Source organism: Grampus griseus, assembly GCF_964374135.1.
Source record: "Grampus griseus genome assembly, chromosome: 1".
NCBI lineage: Eukaryota > Metazoa > Chordata > Mammalia > Artiodactyla > Delphinidae > Grampus > Grampus griseus.
The window spans coordinates 165676319-165690737 of NC_139017.1; the positions used below are offsets into that span (position 1 = coordinate 165676319).

General features: G+C 53.2%; 1 protein-coding gene across 4 annotated transcripts in view; it reads right to left on the bottom strand.

Annotated features, from left to right (window-relative positions):
* Positions 1–14419, bottom strand: part of EPHB2 (EPH receptor B2) — a gene marked incomplete at its 5' end in the record, with an annotated part of 186390 nt that overhangs the window by 29291 nt on the left and 142680 nt on the right. For all 4 annotated transcript variants that reach the window (XM_082654407.1, XM_082654410.1, XM_082654408.1 and 1 more), the window contains 2 exons: positions 12110–12445; positions 13594–13749. In XM_082654407.1, the coding sequence (XP_082510533.1) occupies positions 12110–12445; positions 13594–13749 (492 nt within the window). The remainder of the gene's footprint in view (positions 1–12109; positions 12446–13593; positions 13750–14419) is intronic.

Sequence of the window (14419 nt, forward strand, 5' to 3'; positions counted from 1 at the left end):
CACCTACTAATACTGGGCTATGTCCTCAATACACATGTACCCATTTAATCCTCACAACAACCTGTGAAGCAGACCTCCTTCAGCCCATTTTGCAGATGGAGAAAGTGAGAATCACAGTAAAGGGACTTGCCTGAAGCTACATAGATAGTAAGTGGCTGGACAAAGCAACATATTCTCATGCTTCATGAAGTCACTTGAAGAGCTTTCAGGGTTGTGTGTATGTGTATAATAATAACAAGGAAAAAGCCACTGACCTAACACTTACTGAGCTCTTATTCTGTGCCAAGCCCTGTTCCAGGTACTCAACACCTATTAACACAGGTGTAACACAGAATTCTCACAACTGCCCTACGAGCTGAGGGCTATTAACATCCCCAGTTTATAGATGGAGACACGGAGGCTTGGAGCTGTTCAGTGACCTGCTCAAGGCTCATGCGGCAAGGCAGTGGAGGGCTAGCCCTTGAACCTGGTGGCTCAGGCTCTCTACCAGCGCAGCCCTGGTTACCATGCGGTCAGCCCAGTTCCAAGTAAACGTTCACCGGAAATTAATGAGGAAATTGCTAGATCCCTGTGGAGGAGTGGTCAGAGCTCTTGGTGTCTTGGTTTCCTCATCTGTAAAGTGAGCCTAATGGTAACGTGCCTTGGGGGCTGTTGTGAGGACAGATGAATGAAAGCGTTTCAGGTGCTCAGTGCGGTGCCTGGCACGTGGTCAGTGCTGTGAGTGTTCACGGGTATCACTAGGCACTGGCCACTGTGCACTGAGCAGCTGACCTGCGTCATTTTGTTTGATCCTCTCAACAACAGTGTGGGATGGGGGTAAATAGCTGCCATTTGCAGAAGAGGAAACTGAGGCTCAGAGAGGTGTGGTGACTTCCCCAAGGTCACACAGCTAGTGAGGAGCTGAGCTATGCCTGAAGCTGAACTATCCTGCCCCAGCTCTTTTCCTGTTGTCCCTCAGAGCTGGTCCTACTCTCTGTCCCCTCCCTCCTTGAGCCTGTCTCCAGTCCCAGCCCCACCCCTCCCTCTGGCGCCACCATTGTGTAGAGCTTGTTCTCCTGGACTTCTGGCGGCCCTGGCTCCTCTGTGAGGCCCGGGCTGTCTGTCCCTCTCTCCAGCCTGTCGTAGTCAGCTGCCCGTTGAAAACAACAAAATTGGTCCCTTTTGGAGTTTCCCAGATCTGGGCTAATCTGGGGGATCCTGGCTGGGGGCTTACCCTTCCTGCTGGCCCAGGAAGCACCCCGCCCCCAGGCCTCCCCTAAGCTTCTCAGCCCCCCTCAGACAAAACACAGGGCAGTGTGACCACTCAGGGTGTGTGTGTATGTGTGTGTGTATGTGTGTGTGTGTGTGTGCGCGCACGTGCGCTCATGTGCGCGCATTCACATGCACTGGAAAATCAGTGAGGATGCTTTAAACTCAGCCACTAGGGATTTGAGGAGGGATATGCCCTGACCCTGCCTCCAAGGGTCTGAGGATAATTCTGGTGTGAGGGGCTGGATGAGGTCATCTTCAGGGCTCCTTGGAATGCTGGGATCTCTCACCAAGGTGGGAGGGGTATGTATGTCGTGGGGGGCGCGTGCTGCCACTGCATGTCTGTGGAGCATCAGACATGCACTGAGCCCGTAGGGATAGGTGAGGAGTATTCTCATTACGCCGCTACTACGTGCATTTACCTAGTGCTTCCTGCTGAGAACTGTAGAATACTCAGCTAAGGAAATTCCAATCCAGCCCCCAGAAGGGCAGTCTAGGTTAGTGGCTGGGAGCCCAGAGGTGGAATCAGAGAGACTTGCATGCAACTCCCTACTCCTCCACTCCCCAATACTGTGACCTTGACCAAGTTCTCTTAACCTCTCTGAGCCTCAGTTTCTATACCTGTCCAATGGGGACCCTTACCTGGCAAGGACGCTGTGAGGATGAAAGGAGAAATGCAGGCAAAGGTTTACGTGTGACGCCCAGCACCATCAGGAGGGAGATATTATTAAGACTATTTCAATAGAGTAGAATGCTACCCAGGGCTGGGGGTTGGAGGAAATGAGATGTTGGTCAAAGGGTAAAAACTCCCAGCTATAAGGTGAATAAGTTCTGGGGACCTATTTACAGCAGGGTGACTATAATTAACAATACTGTATTATATACTGGAAAGTTAAGAGAGTAGATTTAAATATTATCAACACACACACACACACACACACACACACACGCAGGTAATTATGTGAAGGGATAGAGGTGTTAACTAACCTCACTAAGGCAATCATTTTGCAATATACATGTGTATCAAAACATCACAGTGTACTCCTTAAACTTGCATATGATCTATGTCAATAATATCTCAAGAAAGCTGGAAAAAAATTTCAATTCAGAGTCACTGTGATGTTGGCACGATGCTGGGTGCTGGGGCTCAAGAGAGGAACCTTGCAGGGTCTCTGCCTTCCAGGGGGCACAGTCTAATGGAGAAGGCATATTTGTTTCAGCCCAATGAGTGCCTGCTCCAGGCTGGGCACCATACTAGGCAGTGGAGAAACCATGAGACTTGGACTTGGTGTGGAGCTCCTGGACGCAAGCCTCCGTTTTGGAACTCGGCCAAGGTGATCCAGTCCCAAGCAGGGGTGAAGCTGCTCCTTCCACATCTCTCCCTGCAATTTCACCTCCCAATAATGGAGGTGAAAGTGGTAGCATGTGTCCCTATAGATTACTGGACTTTTCCGACTTGAGTGGAAGTAAGGAGATAACCAGGAGACCTTGTTAAAACTCGTATTACTGGGCCCCTCCTCCCGCCCCCAGAGATTCTGGTTCAGCTGGTCTGGGATGGGGTCTGAGAATTTGTAGTTCTAACAATCTCCCAGGTGATACTGATGCTGCTGGCCTGTGGCCCCTATTTTGAGGAGTAGTGGATTCAGGGCCAGAGGAGGGAAGTAACTTGTCCAAGGTCACACAGCAGGTAGAGGTGGGCCTGGGACTAGAGCCTAGATCAGCTGAGTCCTGGTCTAGTATATTTTCCACCCACCATGCTGCTTCTCCCAGCCCAGCTTCTGCCCGAGACTGCCCCTCTCATCTGCCCAGGCTAGAGTATTCCTCCGGGGCCCACGGACTCAGAGTCTTGACGCAGTGGTACAAGTAGTTTCAGGAGAGGCACAGGGATGGGGCTGCCAAGGCAGGTAGGGGCCAGACCTCCAGGCCGAGGAGTTGCTTTGTCGCAAAGGCACTGGGGAGCCACAGAAGGACTGCGGTTCTGTGCCTAAGGAAAGGCAACCTGTTCCTTAACTAAAACGCAAGCTTGTCATCTGGACAACCTCTGGATGCCCCATGATGCCTTAAAAAGTAAAAAAGAGAAGGCCCCACAGCTAACACCTAACAATTCCTTGTTCGCTCTACACCAGGCACTTTTCCAAATGCTTTACGTCAATTAACTCATTTAACATTCACAGCAACCCTGAGAGGCTGGTATTACTGTTATACTCATTTTATAGGTAAGGAAACGGAGGCACTGAAGTATGAGGTAACTTGCCCAAAGTTACCAAGCAGTGGAGCTGGGATTTGAACCCAGGCCCACCAAAGTCCGGCATCTCCTCTCCCCTCCATTGTCTGCGGCCGATGCAGGCTGACCACAGAGGTCTTGAAACCAGTGGGCCTCAGAGGCTGCTGCAAAGCTAACTCTGTCCGGCTCTGGCTGACTCCCCTCACCCACCACCCACCCGCTGCCCTGGCTCTGGGCGCTCAGCTGTTGGTGGAGGCAGGTCCCCCACAGCCATGGGGGTCTGGGCTCGGCGGGCTTAGCTGGCAGGCTTGGGTTACAGGCAGCTAACCCAGGCTCTGATCCCATAAGCCCCGTAACCCTGGGTGTGGCAAGGAGGAGGCATTTGCTGGGAAGATGATCAAGGCGGGCCAGTGAGGGCCAAGGAGGGCTGGCCTTTCTCCTGGAATCCAGGGGGATTAACGGTGGAGAAAAGGGAACAGCTGGATGTTCTCCCATCCCTCCTGCTGCCCGCCGCCTACCCTGAGGTGTCAGGTTTCCCTGTAAGTTGGTCTTTAGGGAATTCTGGTATTTTCAATTACCAGCCGGGCACACCGGCAGGGGGATGGGATCAGTGGCGCCCCGTGACCCCTGCCAGGAGATGGAGCCCCAGGGAGCAAGCACAAAAGAGGCTTGTGGTCCAGAGGTTAGGGGAGGCTGGCCAGGCAGGGCCTGCTCTGCGGCGGGAGCAGGTGATCGGGGGCCCTGCTGCCCCCAGCGAGCCCTGGGGGAGCTTCCAATCTCTTCACCAGCTGAGACCTGGGGAAGTAGCCTTCCCTCTGTGTGCCTCGTTCCCCCTCAGGGCGTGGATCCCTACTGAGTCCATGGAGTGGCCCTAATTCCTGTCTTCTGACATCCTTTACACGTAAGAAAAATAAATCTCCATTTGGTCTAAGCGACTGTGGTAGACTGGTTGTATTACTTGCCTCTCTGTCTCTATATCCTTTGCCCTGTAATTTGTGTAATCAGCCTCTGACCCTGGCTCTGGGCTTGGCCGTGTGACATGCTCCGGCCAACAGAATATAAGCAAATACGATATAAGCAGAGGCTTGAAAAAGCCCTCGCATGTACCTGCCAGCCGTCTAGGTGCCCCGCCATGGCCACAAGAACACGCCCAGGCCGACCTGCTGGAGGATGAGATACATGGAGCGGAGCTGTTGCCCCAGTTGTCCCCACCAGGGCCATTCCTGACCAGCCCACCGCACTCAACCCCAAACATGCAATAGATCCCTGACAAAATCCAAAGAGAAGAGCTGCTGAGGAACCCAGAGTAGCTGGAGCGCAAACATATGAATGCTCCCCGCCAAGACCCATCCAACCAGGAGACTCACGAGCTAGATAAGTGCTTCTTGCTTTTACGCCATTGCTTTTGCGGTTGATTGCTAAACAGCATTACTGTGGCAGCGGCTATCTGTTATTCTTCCTCCTGTTACAGGCAAGCTGAACCAACCTTAGATGATAGTCTAGGCGGGCAGTGCCTCCCCTGCAGAACGCTTGGGAGGATGAAAGAGGACGAGGCATTTAGAGCCTTCAGCCCAGGGAGGGACGCGCCCTCCCCCTCTCTCTTCCTTTCCCCAGGCATGGGCCTCGCTGGGGGCCCTCTTGTCCTATCTCTCTCTGATCCTCTCCACCCCCAGGGAGAGAAGTAGGTGAGTACATGATCATGCCAGTTCTAGAGACCAGCCACTGTGTGCCCGCTCCACAGGAGGGCAAAAGGATCAGAGGAGAACATGGCTGGCAGAAAGGGCTTTGGAAAGTCGGAAATTTTTCCATGAGAAAGCCATGTGGAGTGGTGTCACGGACAGAGACTCTGACACCTGGCGAGGGTGTTAGAGACCAGCTCCGCCAAGGGCCTGCTGTACCATCTTGGGCAGCCACTTAGGAACCTCTCTGGGCCTCAGTTTTGCTCTCTATAAAAGGAGGTGTTTGCACTGGATGAATGCTGATGTACTCTGACTTACGTGTGCATGTGATAGGCAGAATAACGGCCCCCAAAGATGTCACGACCTAATCCCGGAATCTGTGAATACGTTATCTTACATGGCAAAAGAGACTTTGCAGATGTGATTAAGGTTATGGCCCTTGAGATGGGAGATTATCCCGGATTATCCAGGTAGACCCGCTCTAATCACTTGAGATCTTAAAAGAGGAGAATCCTTCCCAGATGAGAGTCAGACGAGAGAGCGGGAGCTTGAGGGGGACCCGACGCCCTGTTGTTGCTTCTGAGATGCAGGGGGGCCTCGTGCAAGGACCGGAGAGACGCCCCTGGGAGCTAGGGGACCTCCCAGCTGACAGCTGGCAAGGAATCGGAGACCTCAATCCTAAAAACACATGGAGTTGAATTCTGCAAACACCCCAGTAAGCGAGGAAACAGGTCATCCCTTAGAGCCACCAGCAGGGAACACAGCCCTGCTGACACTTGATTTTAGCCTGATGAGATCCAGACTAGACTTGCGACCCACGGAACTGTAAGGTAAGAACTTCGTGTCATTGTAAGTCGCTAAGTTTGTGGCATTTTGTTGTAGTAGCAACAGGAAACTAACATACCTTCTGATTTCATTTCTAAGTCTAGCTGCCATCTATTGTGCCCAGTGCTTTGTCCACATTGTTACTAACTTGGCAACCATCTTGCAAAGCTGAGATGATGGAAACATGCCCATTTTGAAGGCGAGGTCTCTAAGGCTCAGAGAAGTAAGGTTCCCTAGACAGCCCGGTCACATAGCTTGGGAAGGGGCGTGCTGGATGAGGGCGGAGTTTGTCAAGTTCAGCACTGATGCCTTTTTCTCCCACACGACCCCCTAGGACATGATGACGGGGGATCTTCCTAACTGGTCAGTCAGTATGGGTGGCCCCAAAGGCTGCATTTGCTCAGCCAGGCTGTGGTGTGGCAGGTCTAGGTACACAGCTTGCCCTACCTGTGCAGGAGGCTTGGCTCCAGCCAACGCTGGGCCCTGAGTATGCAGTGATGTAATTATTCAGGCTCTGCCAGTGACTTGCCTGGTGGGCAAGTCATTTAACTCTTAACACCTTGCTTTCCTTACCTGTAAGATAGGAGAATAACAGAACCCACTGAGGTTGGGGAGATTCATCGTTCAGGACTTGGTGTCTGGTAAAAATAGTAAACCACTTGCCAAATGTGTGCTATTGTATGATTCGAGTGAATACAGAATGATCTCTGCTTTTTGAGTGCCTGCCATCCCAGGCAGCCTGTGAGGTACCTTGAGAACATGAGCTCAAAGCCTCACAGTGACCTGCAAAGAGGGGGTGGTAATGCCCATAAGGAGGATGCGATCGGACGCAGGCTAAGTGACTTGTCTGGGGCTAAGTGCCGGTGAGCAGCTAGGCTTGATTCAAAGCCAGGTTTGTTTGCCTGATTCCAAAGCCCAGACCCTTCCCTCCACCCCTGGGACCAGGCAGAGGTGCAGCTCTTCAGGGCTTGCTTGGGGTGACAGTGTGTCCGCTGCAGTCCTGGAGGGAGGCCCGGAGTACTGGGGCCAGCCCCTAGCACAAGCCCCATGTGGCTGAAATGCTGCCTGCACCTAGGTCTGCATGGCTGCCGCCGCCTTGTCATTCGGATCTCAGCTCACACGCCACCTTCTCAGAGAGGCTCTCCTCTGACCCTCTGATGCTGCCAAGGCTCGCCCTCCCCCTCCCGTCCACCTCTATGTTGTCTTGTTTGTTTGTGTCGGGGACCGTGGACTCTGCACAGCCAGACTGAACCCTGCATCTGCCCCTTCCCAGCTGAATGAGCCCGGGCATGTGCTTGACCTCTCCCAATCCTGTTTCCTTATCCTCCAAGTGGGGATACGCAACCCAGCCTGGCCTCCTGTCTCTGGGGGGCCCTGGGAGGACTCGTGAACACAGACGGAAAGGCATTCTGGAGTGGGGGAGTATAGTTCGAAGGCAGCCTGACGGCTTTATGAAGTCAGACGACAGCTCTGGCCCTGGTGAATGCCAAGGGATAGCGAACAAGGCCCAGTCACTTGCCCAAAAGAAATACTTTTTCCTTATAAGGGCATGAGCTAGATATTTATATATTGAATTTTAGGGTCCAGTTAAAACCAAGCACTGAATACATCTGTCTGGAAATCAAGTCCCCAGTCTTGTTTTCCAGCCTCATCGTACTTCTCCACACCCCACCTCACTCCATGCTTCTCTGGACCCCTGGGCAACTGCTCACCAAGCGTACATTGTGGTGTGCCCCTGCCTAGGCTCCAGGAGAACCACAGCGAGGGAAAGGAGACTCACCGTGAACCAATGCGTGGTGGTGGCGGGGAGACAGGAATGAAATGATCAAAGACGTGAAGCTAAAATCTCAGCCACGGGAACTTGAGGGCCATGGTGCTGGGGGCATGTGACCAGGTCAGGAAGGTCAATGAAGATGAGCTAGGTCAAAAGGAAGGGGGAGGGTTTCCCTGGTGGCGCAGTGGTTGAGAGTCCGCCTGCCGATGCAGGGGACGCGGGTTCACGCCCCGGTCCGGGAAGATCCCACATGCCGTGGAGCGGCTGGGCCCGTGAGCCATGGCCGCTGGGCCTGCGCGTCCGGAGCCTGTGCTCCGCAATGGGAGAGGCCACAACAGTGAGAGGCCCATGTACCGCAAAAAAAAAAAAAAAAAAAAAAAAAGGAAGGGGGAAAGGGGCAAAGCATTCCAAGCAGTGGGAACAGCATTTGCAAAAACCCTGTGGCAGAGAAGCTTGGTGCCTTGGAGGAAGAGAAAGGAGAACTCTCCCTCCAGTCTGCCTTTTGTACTTCCCTCTCCTAGGATACCTTCTTCTCCGCACGATTCCATCTCTGCTTATTAGAAGCTTCTCTATTCTTCAGAGCTAAGCTCAAATGCTTCCTCTTCAGGAAGTCTTCCATGGCATGCCTTTCTCCCATTCCCCAGGAGGAAATGATTTCTCCTGCCTGTGATCTCCCTCACCTCCCAGACCCCTCCTTGGGTCCTCATTTATGCCATCTAATATGTAAACTCTGTCCATGTCTTATCTTCCCAACCAGGGCTTAAATCTCAATGGCAGGAACTGTCTGTTCTACAGTGTAGACTTGGAGTTTCATGGTCCTGGGTTTAAATCCTAGTTGAGCCCACTTAGTAGCAGAACTTCGCATAAATGACTCCGCTTCTCTGGGCCCCTGTTTCCTCCTCTGGCAAAGGGGGATAGTGCAGTGAGGGTGTGTGTGGCTGCACAGCCCCCAGCTGGGCTCTGGGCATCTATGAGAGAGGGGGGCTTGTTAAGGGGCTTGGAACAAAGAGGAGGGGGAAAGGGTGGTTATGACCCAGAAAGCCTCAGGGCTTTGAGGGCTTACAAGGGCTTGGACTCACTTAGACCTGACTTTCCCAAATTTGTCTGATGCTAAGAAACACTTGAGCCACTTGTTTAAAATGCTGATTCCCAGGTCTTATTCTTGGGGTTCTGATTCAGCAGGTCTGGGGTGGGGGCAGGGGACCTGTGTTCTGAAAAAGCTCTCATACAGTTCTGATGCACAATTTGGTGGGGAAATTGGGGCCCAGAAGGAGGAACTGATTTTTCTCAAGTGTGATAGGTTGGATGGGTGATCTCAGCTCTGCCTCTTTTGTAACAGGATCACGCACCCACACTCTCTGCCAAAGAGCCCCGCAGGGTGCGTTCACTGTGGATGACTGTGCCACAGGCAATGGCATGGGTTTATGTGGCCTGGCTTGGCTCGGCCACTTGTGTTCACGCCATTCACCACAAGAGAAATAAGCCTGGGGGGCTGCTAGTCCAAGGAGAATGAGCAGACATATGGAACAGACTGAATCCAGCCCACATTCTGGAGCTCTGCCCACTTCAGAGGACCTGGTGCCGATTAGCTAAACCCTAGCTGACCCAGAGACTAGTGAGTGAGAAAATAAGTAAAATACTGGGTTTGGGGGTGGTTTTGTTATGCAGCATCATTGCAGCGGTAACTGACCAATACACTAAAGTCACAGAGCGAATGAATGACAAAACTGGGATTCAAACTCAGGTCCCCTGTTCCTAACCCGGGGCTTGTTCCTCACTGCTTCTGCCTTTTAATCCTGAGGGCTCCCCCTGCACCCTCCTCTCTGGGAGCCCTCACTTCCACTCTGCCCCATCTCTCTATTCTCTGGGAACTTCCAGCTCCAGACAGGAGGGGTCCATCCCAGAAGCCTTTGCTGCTAATAAGCTGAGCTGGTTAAGTAGGCAGTTTGACACTCAGGGCTCCCAAATGGATGCAGGGGAGGCCTCCACAGCTAGGGAAAGAACTCCAGGGGCTCTGGGGAATTCTAGCTCCTCCCAGGTGAAGAGAGTTCCCTCGCCTCCACCCCCACTGGGAGCCTGGCTTCCCTCCCTCAGAGCTTTGTCAAGCTGGAGAGACTCACAGCCAGGTGTGTTTGCCAACAGCTGCTGGCTTTGGAGAGTTCTCTCAGATTGCCCTCCTTGAGTCAGTGCCATCCCAACCCTAACCTGAGGGCGGCTTAAATGTACCCACGGGCCTGCAAGTGCTGCAGCACATGCTCGTAACCGCACCCTCTTGGCCCAGCAGCACCACGAACGCTGACAAACAAAACCACACTCCTGGGCTTCCCTGGTGGCGCAGTGGTTGAGAGTCCGCCTGCCGATGCAGGGGACGCGGGTTCGTGCCCCGGTCCGGGAGGATCCCACATGCCGCGGAGAGGCTGGGCCCGTGAGCCATGGCCGCTGGGTCTGCGCGTCCGGAACCTGTGCTCCACAACGGGAGAGGCCACAGCAGTGAGAGGCCCGCGTACCGCAAAAAAAAAAAAAAAAAAAACCACACTCCTTCCCACACACAAACACACGGACGGGCTGAGCCACCTTCAGATATACAAACTCAAGCCCCTCAGATTCAGACACACCCATGCTCACAAATACACGTATAAGTGAGAAGCCACATGGCCAGTCACGCGCAATCACAAACACATGGTCACTCGGACATATCCAACGACACACCACACATTCTCACAAATATGCACACTCACACATGCACGCTCCTCAGACCCACAGTCCATGGTTCCTTGGAGGCACCGTGGACTGTGCTGAGGACTGGAGTCTGTTAGACCTAGTCAATGCCTGCCTTGCACCCTGCCTAGCTTAGTGACTCAACTTCTCTGAGCGTCGTCTGTGAAACGAGGACACAGGTTCCTCCTACTCCAGGAGGCCGGGGGGTGGCAGTGAGGTCATGTGTGAAAGCACTCCTCAACCAGACAGAGCTGGCTCCCCATCCCCCTCCGGGTCCTTAGGCATGCCCTTCCTCCTTCTCAAATTCCATTTATTTCTATCATTCCCTTCAAAATTCTGTTAGTCTTTCAAACTGCAGGTCAAATCCTGCCCCCTCCAGGAAGCCTTCCTGGACCTCCATCTCTGAATGCCCTGAGTGCTTACTGTGTGGGCCCCACCCGGCATCAGAAAGGTAAGCTGGGCAGCCCATTCACTTTCTGTCCTGGAGCCTGACCTCCCTTGGCTCTACTTAGATGGGGTCCAGGCCACGCTTCACAGCAGGGGCTTGGCAAAGGTTGCTGAGTGAGTAACTGGGGGTCACACTCACAGTGCCAACCACAGAGTCTTCTGCAGGAACCACAGGAACCAGAAGGTTCTTGAAAATCTCACATGGCCCTTGGGTGGGGATGAGGCTGGAAAGCGCCTCCTGGACCTGGCCATCTGGAGGTCCCAGGTGACCCTGAGGATAGTGGCTTTGGTGGAGAGGTAGGGCCGGAAGCCCGAGTGCAGTGGAGTGAAGAGGGGATGGGGGGAGGTAGTGAGACGGCATTGTTTGGCAACTTTTTTTGTTGTAAAGGAAAGAGGGGCAGATGATGGGGGTGCTACATGGGGTCACAGAAAGGAGTATTACAGATGAGCCTGGGGAGAGGAGTTTTGGTGGAGTTAGACTGGAGGGGGCTGAAGGTTCAGAGAAAGCACGTGTGGAAACTGCTAGGTGTCCACTGAAGTCTGTCTCCCCACCTTCTGCTGTGATGGAGGTTTGAGCTAGGCTGGGAGAGATTACATCTCCCAACCTCCTCTGTGGCTCGGTGAGGTCCCGTGACCACGTTTTTTCCAGTGGACCATGCCCAGGAGCGACGGGTGCCACTTCTGCCTACCTTATTTAAAACATATTGCTGCCCTGGGTCTTCTGTCTCTCCCCTTCCTGCAGGCTAGAGCGCAGACAAAACTGCAACTCAGCTTCAACCAAGCAGACAAGGAGCATGGAGGCTGGTGAGACAAAACGGAAGGAACCCGGGTCCCTGAATCTCCAAGTGGATCAGAGCTACCCTGCTTACCTGGACTGCTCACCCCTGGACTTTTACATGAGAGAGAAATGCGCTTCTGTGTTCTTTCAGCCACCGAACAGTGGGCCCTTTTGTTACAGCAGCTTTACTCTCACCTTCAATAACACATGCTCAACAAACGCTGCAATTATTATATATGCCACTACAGTAGAGAGGCAACACTCACTCTCCCAGGTGGCTGGATCACACGGACAGCCTTGGAAAAGAGGAAACCACTCCACAGATGTGAAGGAGTCTTTAACAAGGGCTGGCAGGATACCCATCTGGCTCAGCATGGCACGGAGCTGCCCCGGGCGCTTGCATTTGAAGTGCTTACCTGCCTGGTTGGTGGTGATGTTCACAGAGGCGAACTGCGGTGAGAAGGGGCTCTGGTCGGTGACGCCATTCACGGCCTGGATCTCAAAGGTGTACTGGGTGTGGGCCAGCAGGTCACTGATGTAAATGCGAGGCTCGGTCAGGCCCAGCTGGCGGGGTGCGTACTGTACGTTGTCCCCACAGCGGGTGCAGGCGCCCCGGCCCGAGCCACAGCTCTTGCAGATGATGTTGTAGACAAGATCCTCACGGCCTCCTGAGTCCCGGGGCGGGCTCCACTCTAGCATAAGTGAGGTCTCGTTGACACTGGAGATCACGGCCTGGGGTGCGGAGGGGATGGCTGGGGAGGTGGAGAGGTGTCGGTCAGTGAGGGCTCTGGGGGTACGTTCCCCAAGAGATCCCTCTGTGCCCACTGTCCTGGCTCCAGCTTAGGCCTCCCAAAAGGTTTCCTCCAAATCCTTTCTCCTCTCCACTCAACAGACAGGCTTCTAGAATATACCTCGCATCCTGGTACACACATCTGCTTAAACCTTTCTCCCTGGACTCCACCCTCCTTGGTGTTCCTCGCTAGGGACAGTCTTTTTGTGTTGGGGATTATATCCACTCAATATCTATTTCCCCCTTTTCCTTATAACCCAATTTTATTCAGGGTGGCAACTACCTCCAGCTAAAGACTATATTTCCCAGCCTCTTGTGATTAAGTGCTGGCCACTGATATACAGAAATTGCTGGTTAGGACTTTTTATTTTTTAAGAAAAGAGACAGCTGCAGCATGTCCTTTTGTCCCTTTCATTCTTTCTGCTGCTGAGAATGTATGTGATGGCTGGAGCTTCAGCAGCAATGTTGGACTATGATGTGACCTGAAGGGTAGAAACCACATGCTATGGATGGAGGAGCAGAAGAAAGTGCTGGGTCTCAGGGAAGTTCATGGATTTACCACACTACCCCCAGGGCTGCCTATCTTTGGGTTTCTATTATGTGAGAGAATAAATCCTTATGGTTTAAGCCACTGGGGTCAGCTCTCTGCTACTTGCAGCTGACTGCCATTCCTGTCTGATACAGGGTTGTGACATTGCCCTCATAGTCACCCTGTTCTTGGAGAATCTTGGCTTGTGATTCAGGCAGCTGCTGCCAGGAAAGAACACTAGGAAGCCTTTTCTACCACAGACACCACCTGTGTTGGTTCTTCTTCTGCCAACTTCCCATTCTCTGTCCCTTTGTGAATCAAGACCTTGACTTCATACTCCACGTGACTTAGCAGAAGGGGATAAGGAGCCAGATGCCAGCTCTGTGGTGTCTGCATGTTGGCAGCATGACTACCCCAGGATGGTCCTTTCCAGCCAGTTTTCCATTTCCCCTCCCACCAAGTAACTGGCTGCTCCTCACTTAGGAAACTATAGCCGGAGAGCCACCCAACCCTCGCTCTGAGCTTTTCAGCAGGTACTCGGGACTCGGTCAGGCGTCGCCCTTCTGGGGCCCTGGACGTACTTGTGCAGGGCATGTCCAGGGGGTCCAGGTCTGCTCTGTAGTAGCCATTGCGGCAGATGCAGTTGGTGGCCCCTTCTGAAGTGGTCCGGCTGTTGATGGGACAGTGGGTACAGGCCTCATCCCCTTGGTTGGCCTTGAAGGTTCCAGATGGGCAACCTGGAGAGAAGACAAGGAGAGTCACTGGGGAAACCATACGAGGACTCAGGCCACAGGCTTGGAAGGACGGTGCAGCATCACGGAGTGGCCACACAGGATCACACAGCAGCCACACAGTGTCACTGATGGGGAGCCCCATCTCCTGAAGCTCTTGGGGGTCTCCAGGCCCCAACATGGCAGTCCTAGCTGCGCCCAGAAGGTTTCAGGCTACCTGGTTTCTTGTCTCTGAAGCTATCTATGGGTTCAGCTGGTGCCCCTAGCAATCATCCTTTGTCTACTGCAGGTTGGCTGTGCTACAGCTTCTAGGACCAATCCTGACTTAGTCTGAAGGCTCTGCAGAGGTCTAGGGCAGTGCTCATGGCCCAGTCTTGTTTACTAATGGCTGGCTGGGCTCTGATTCTTGTAACTAGATTCCTGGGTTCCAGATGATTGTGATGATTACAGTAAAAAAAAGCCCTAGCACAGCACGGGGCATGTAGAGAGGTGATGTGGTAGAGCAGGAAAGGACGCTGGCTTTGGAAGCAGACAGACCTGGGTCTGCTGCTTTGGCCTTTTTCTAGCTGTGTGGCCCAGACAAGTGGCTTAACCATTCTGAGACTTGGTTTTTTATTAGGAAAACTACGATGTTAAGACCCATTTCTGCAGTCTATTGTGAGCACTTGGCATAAGT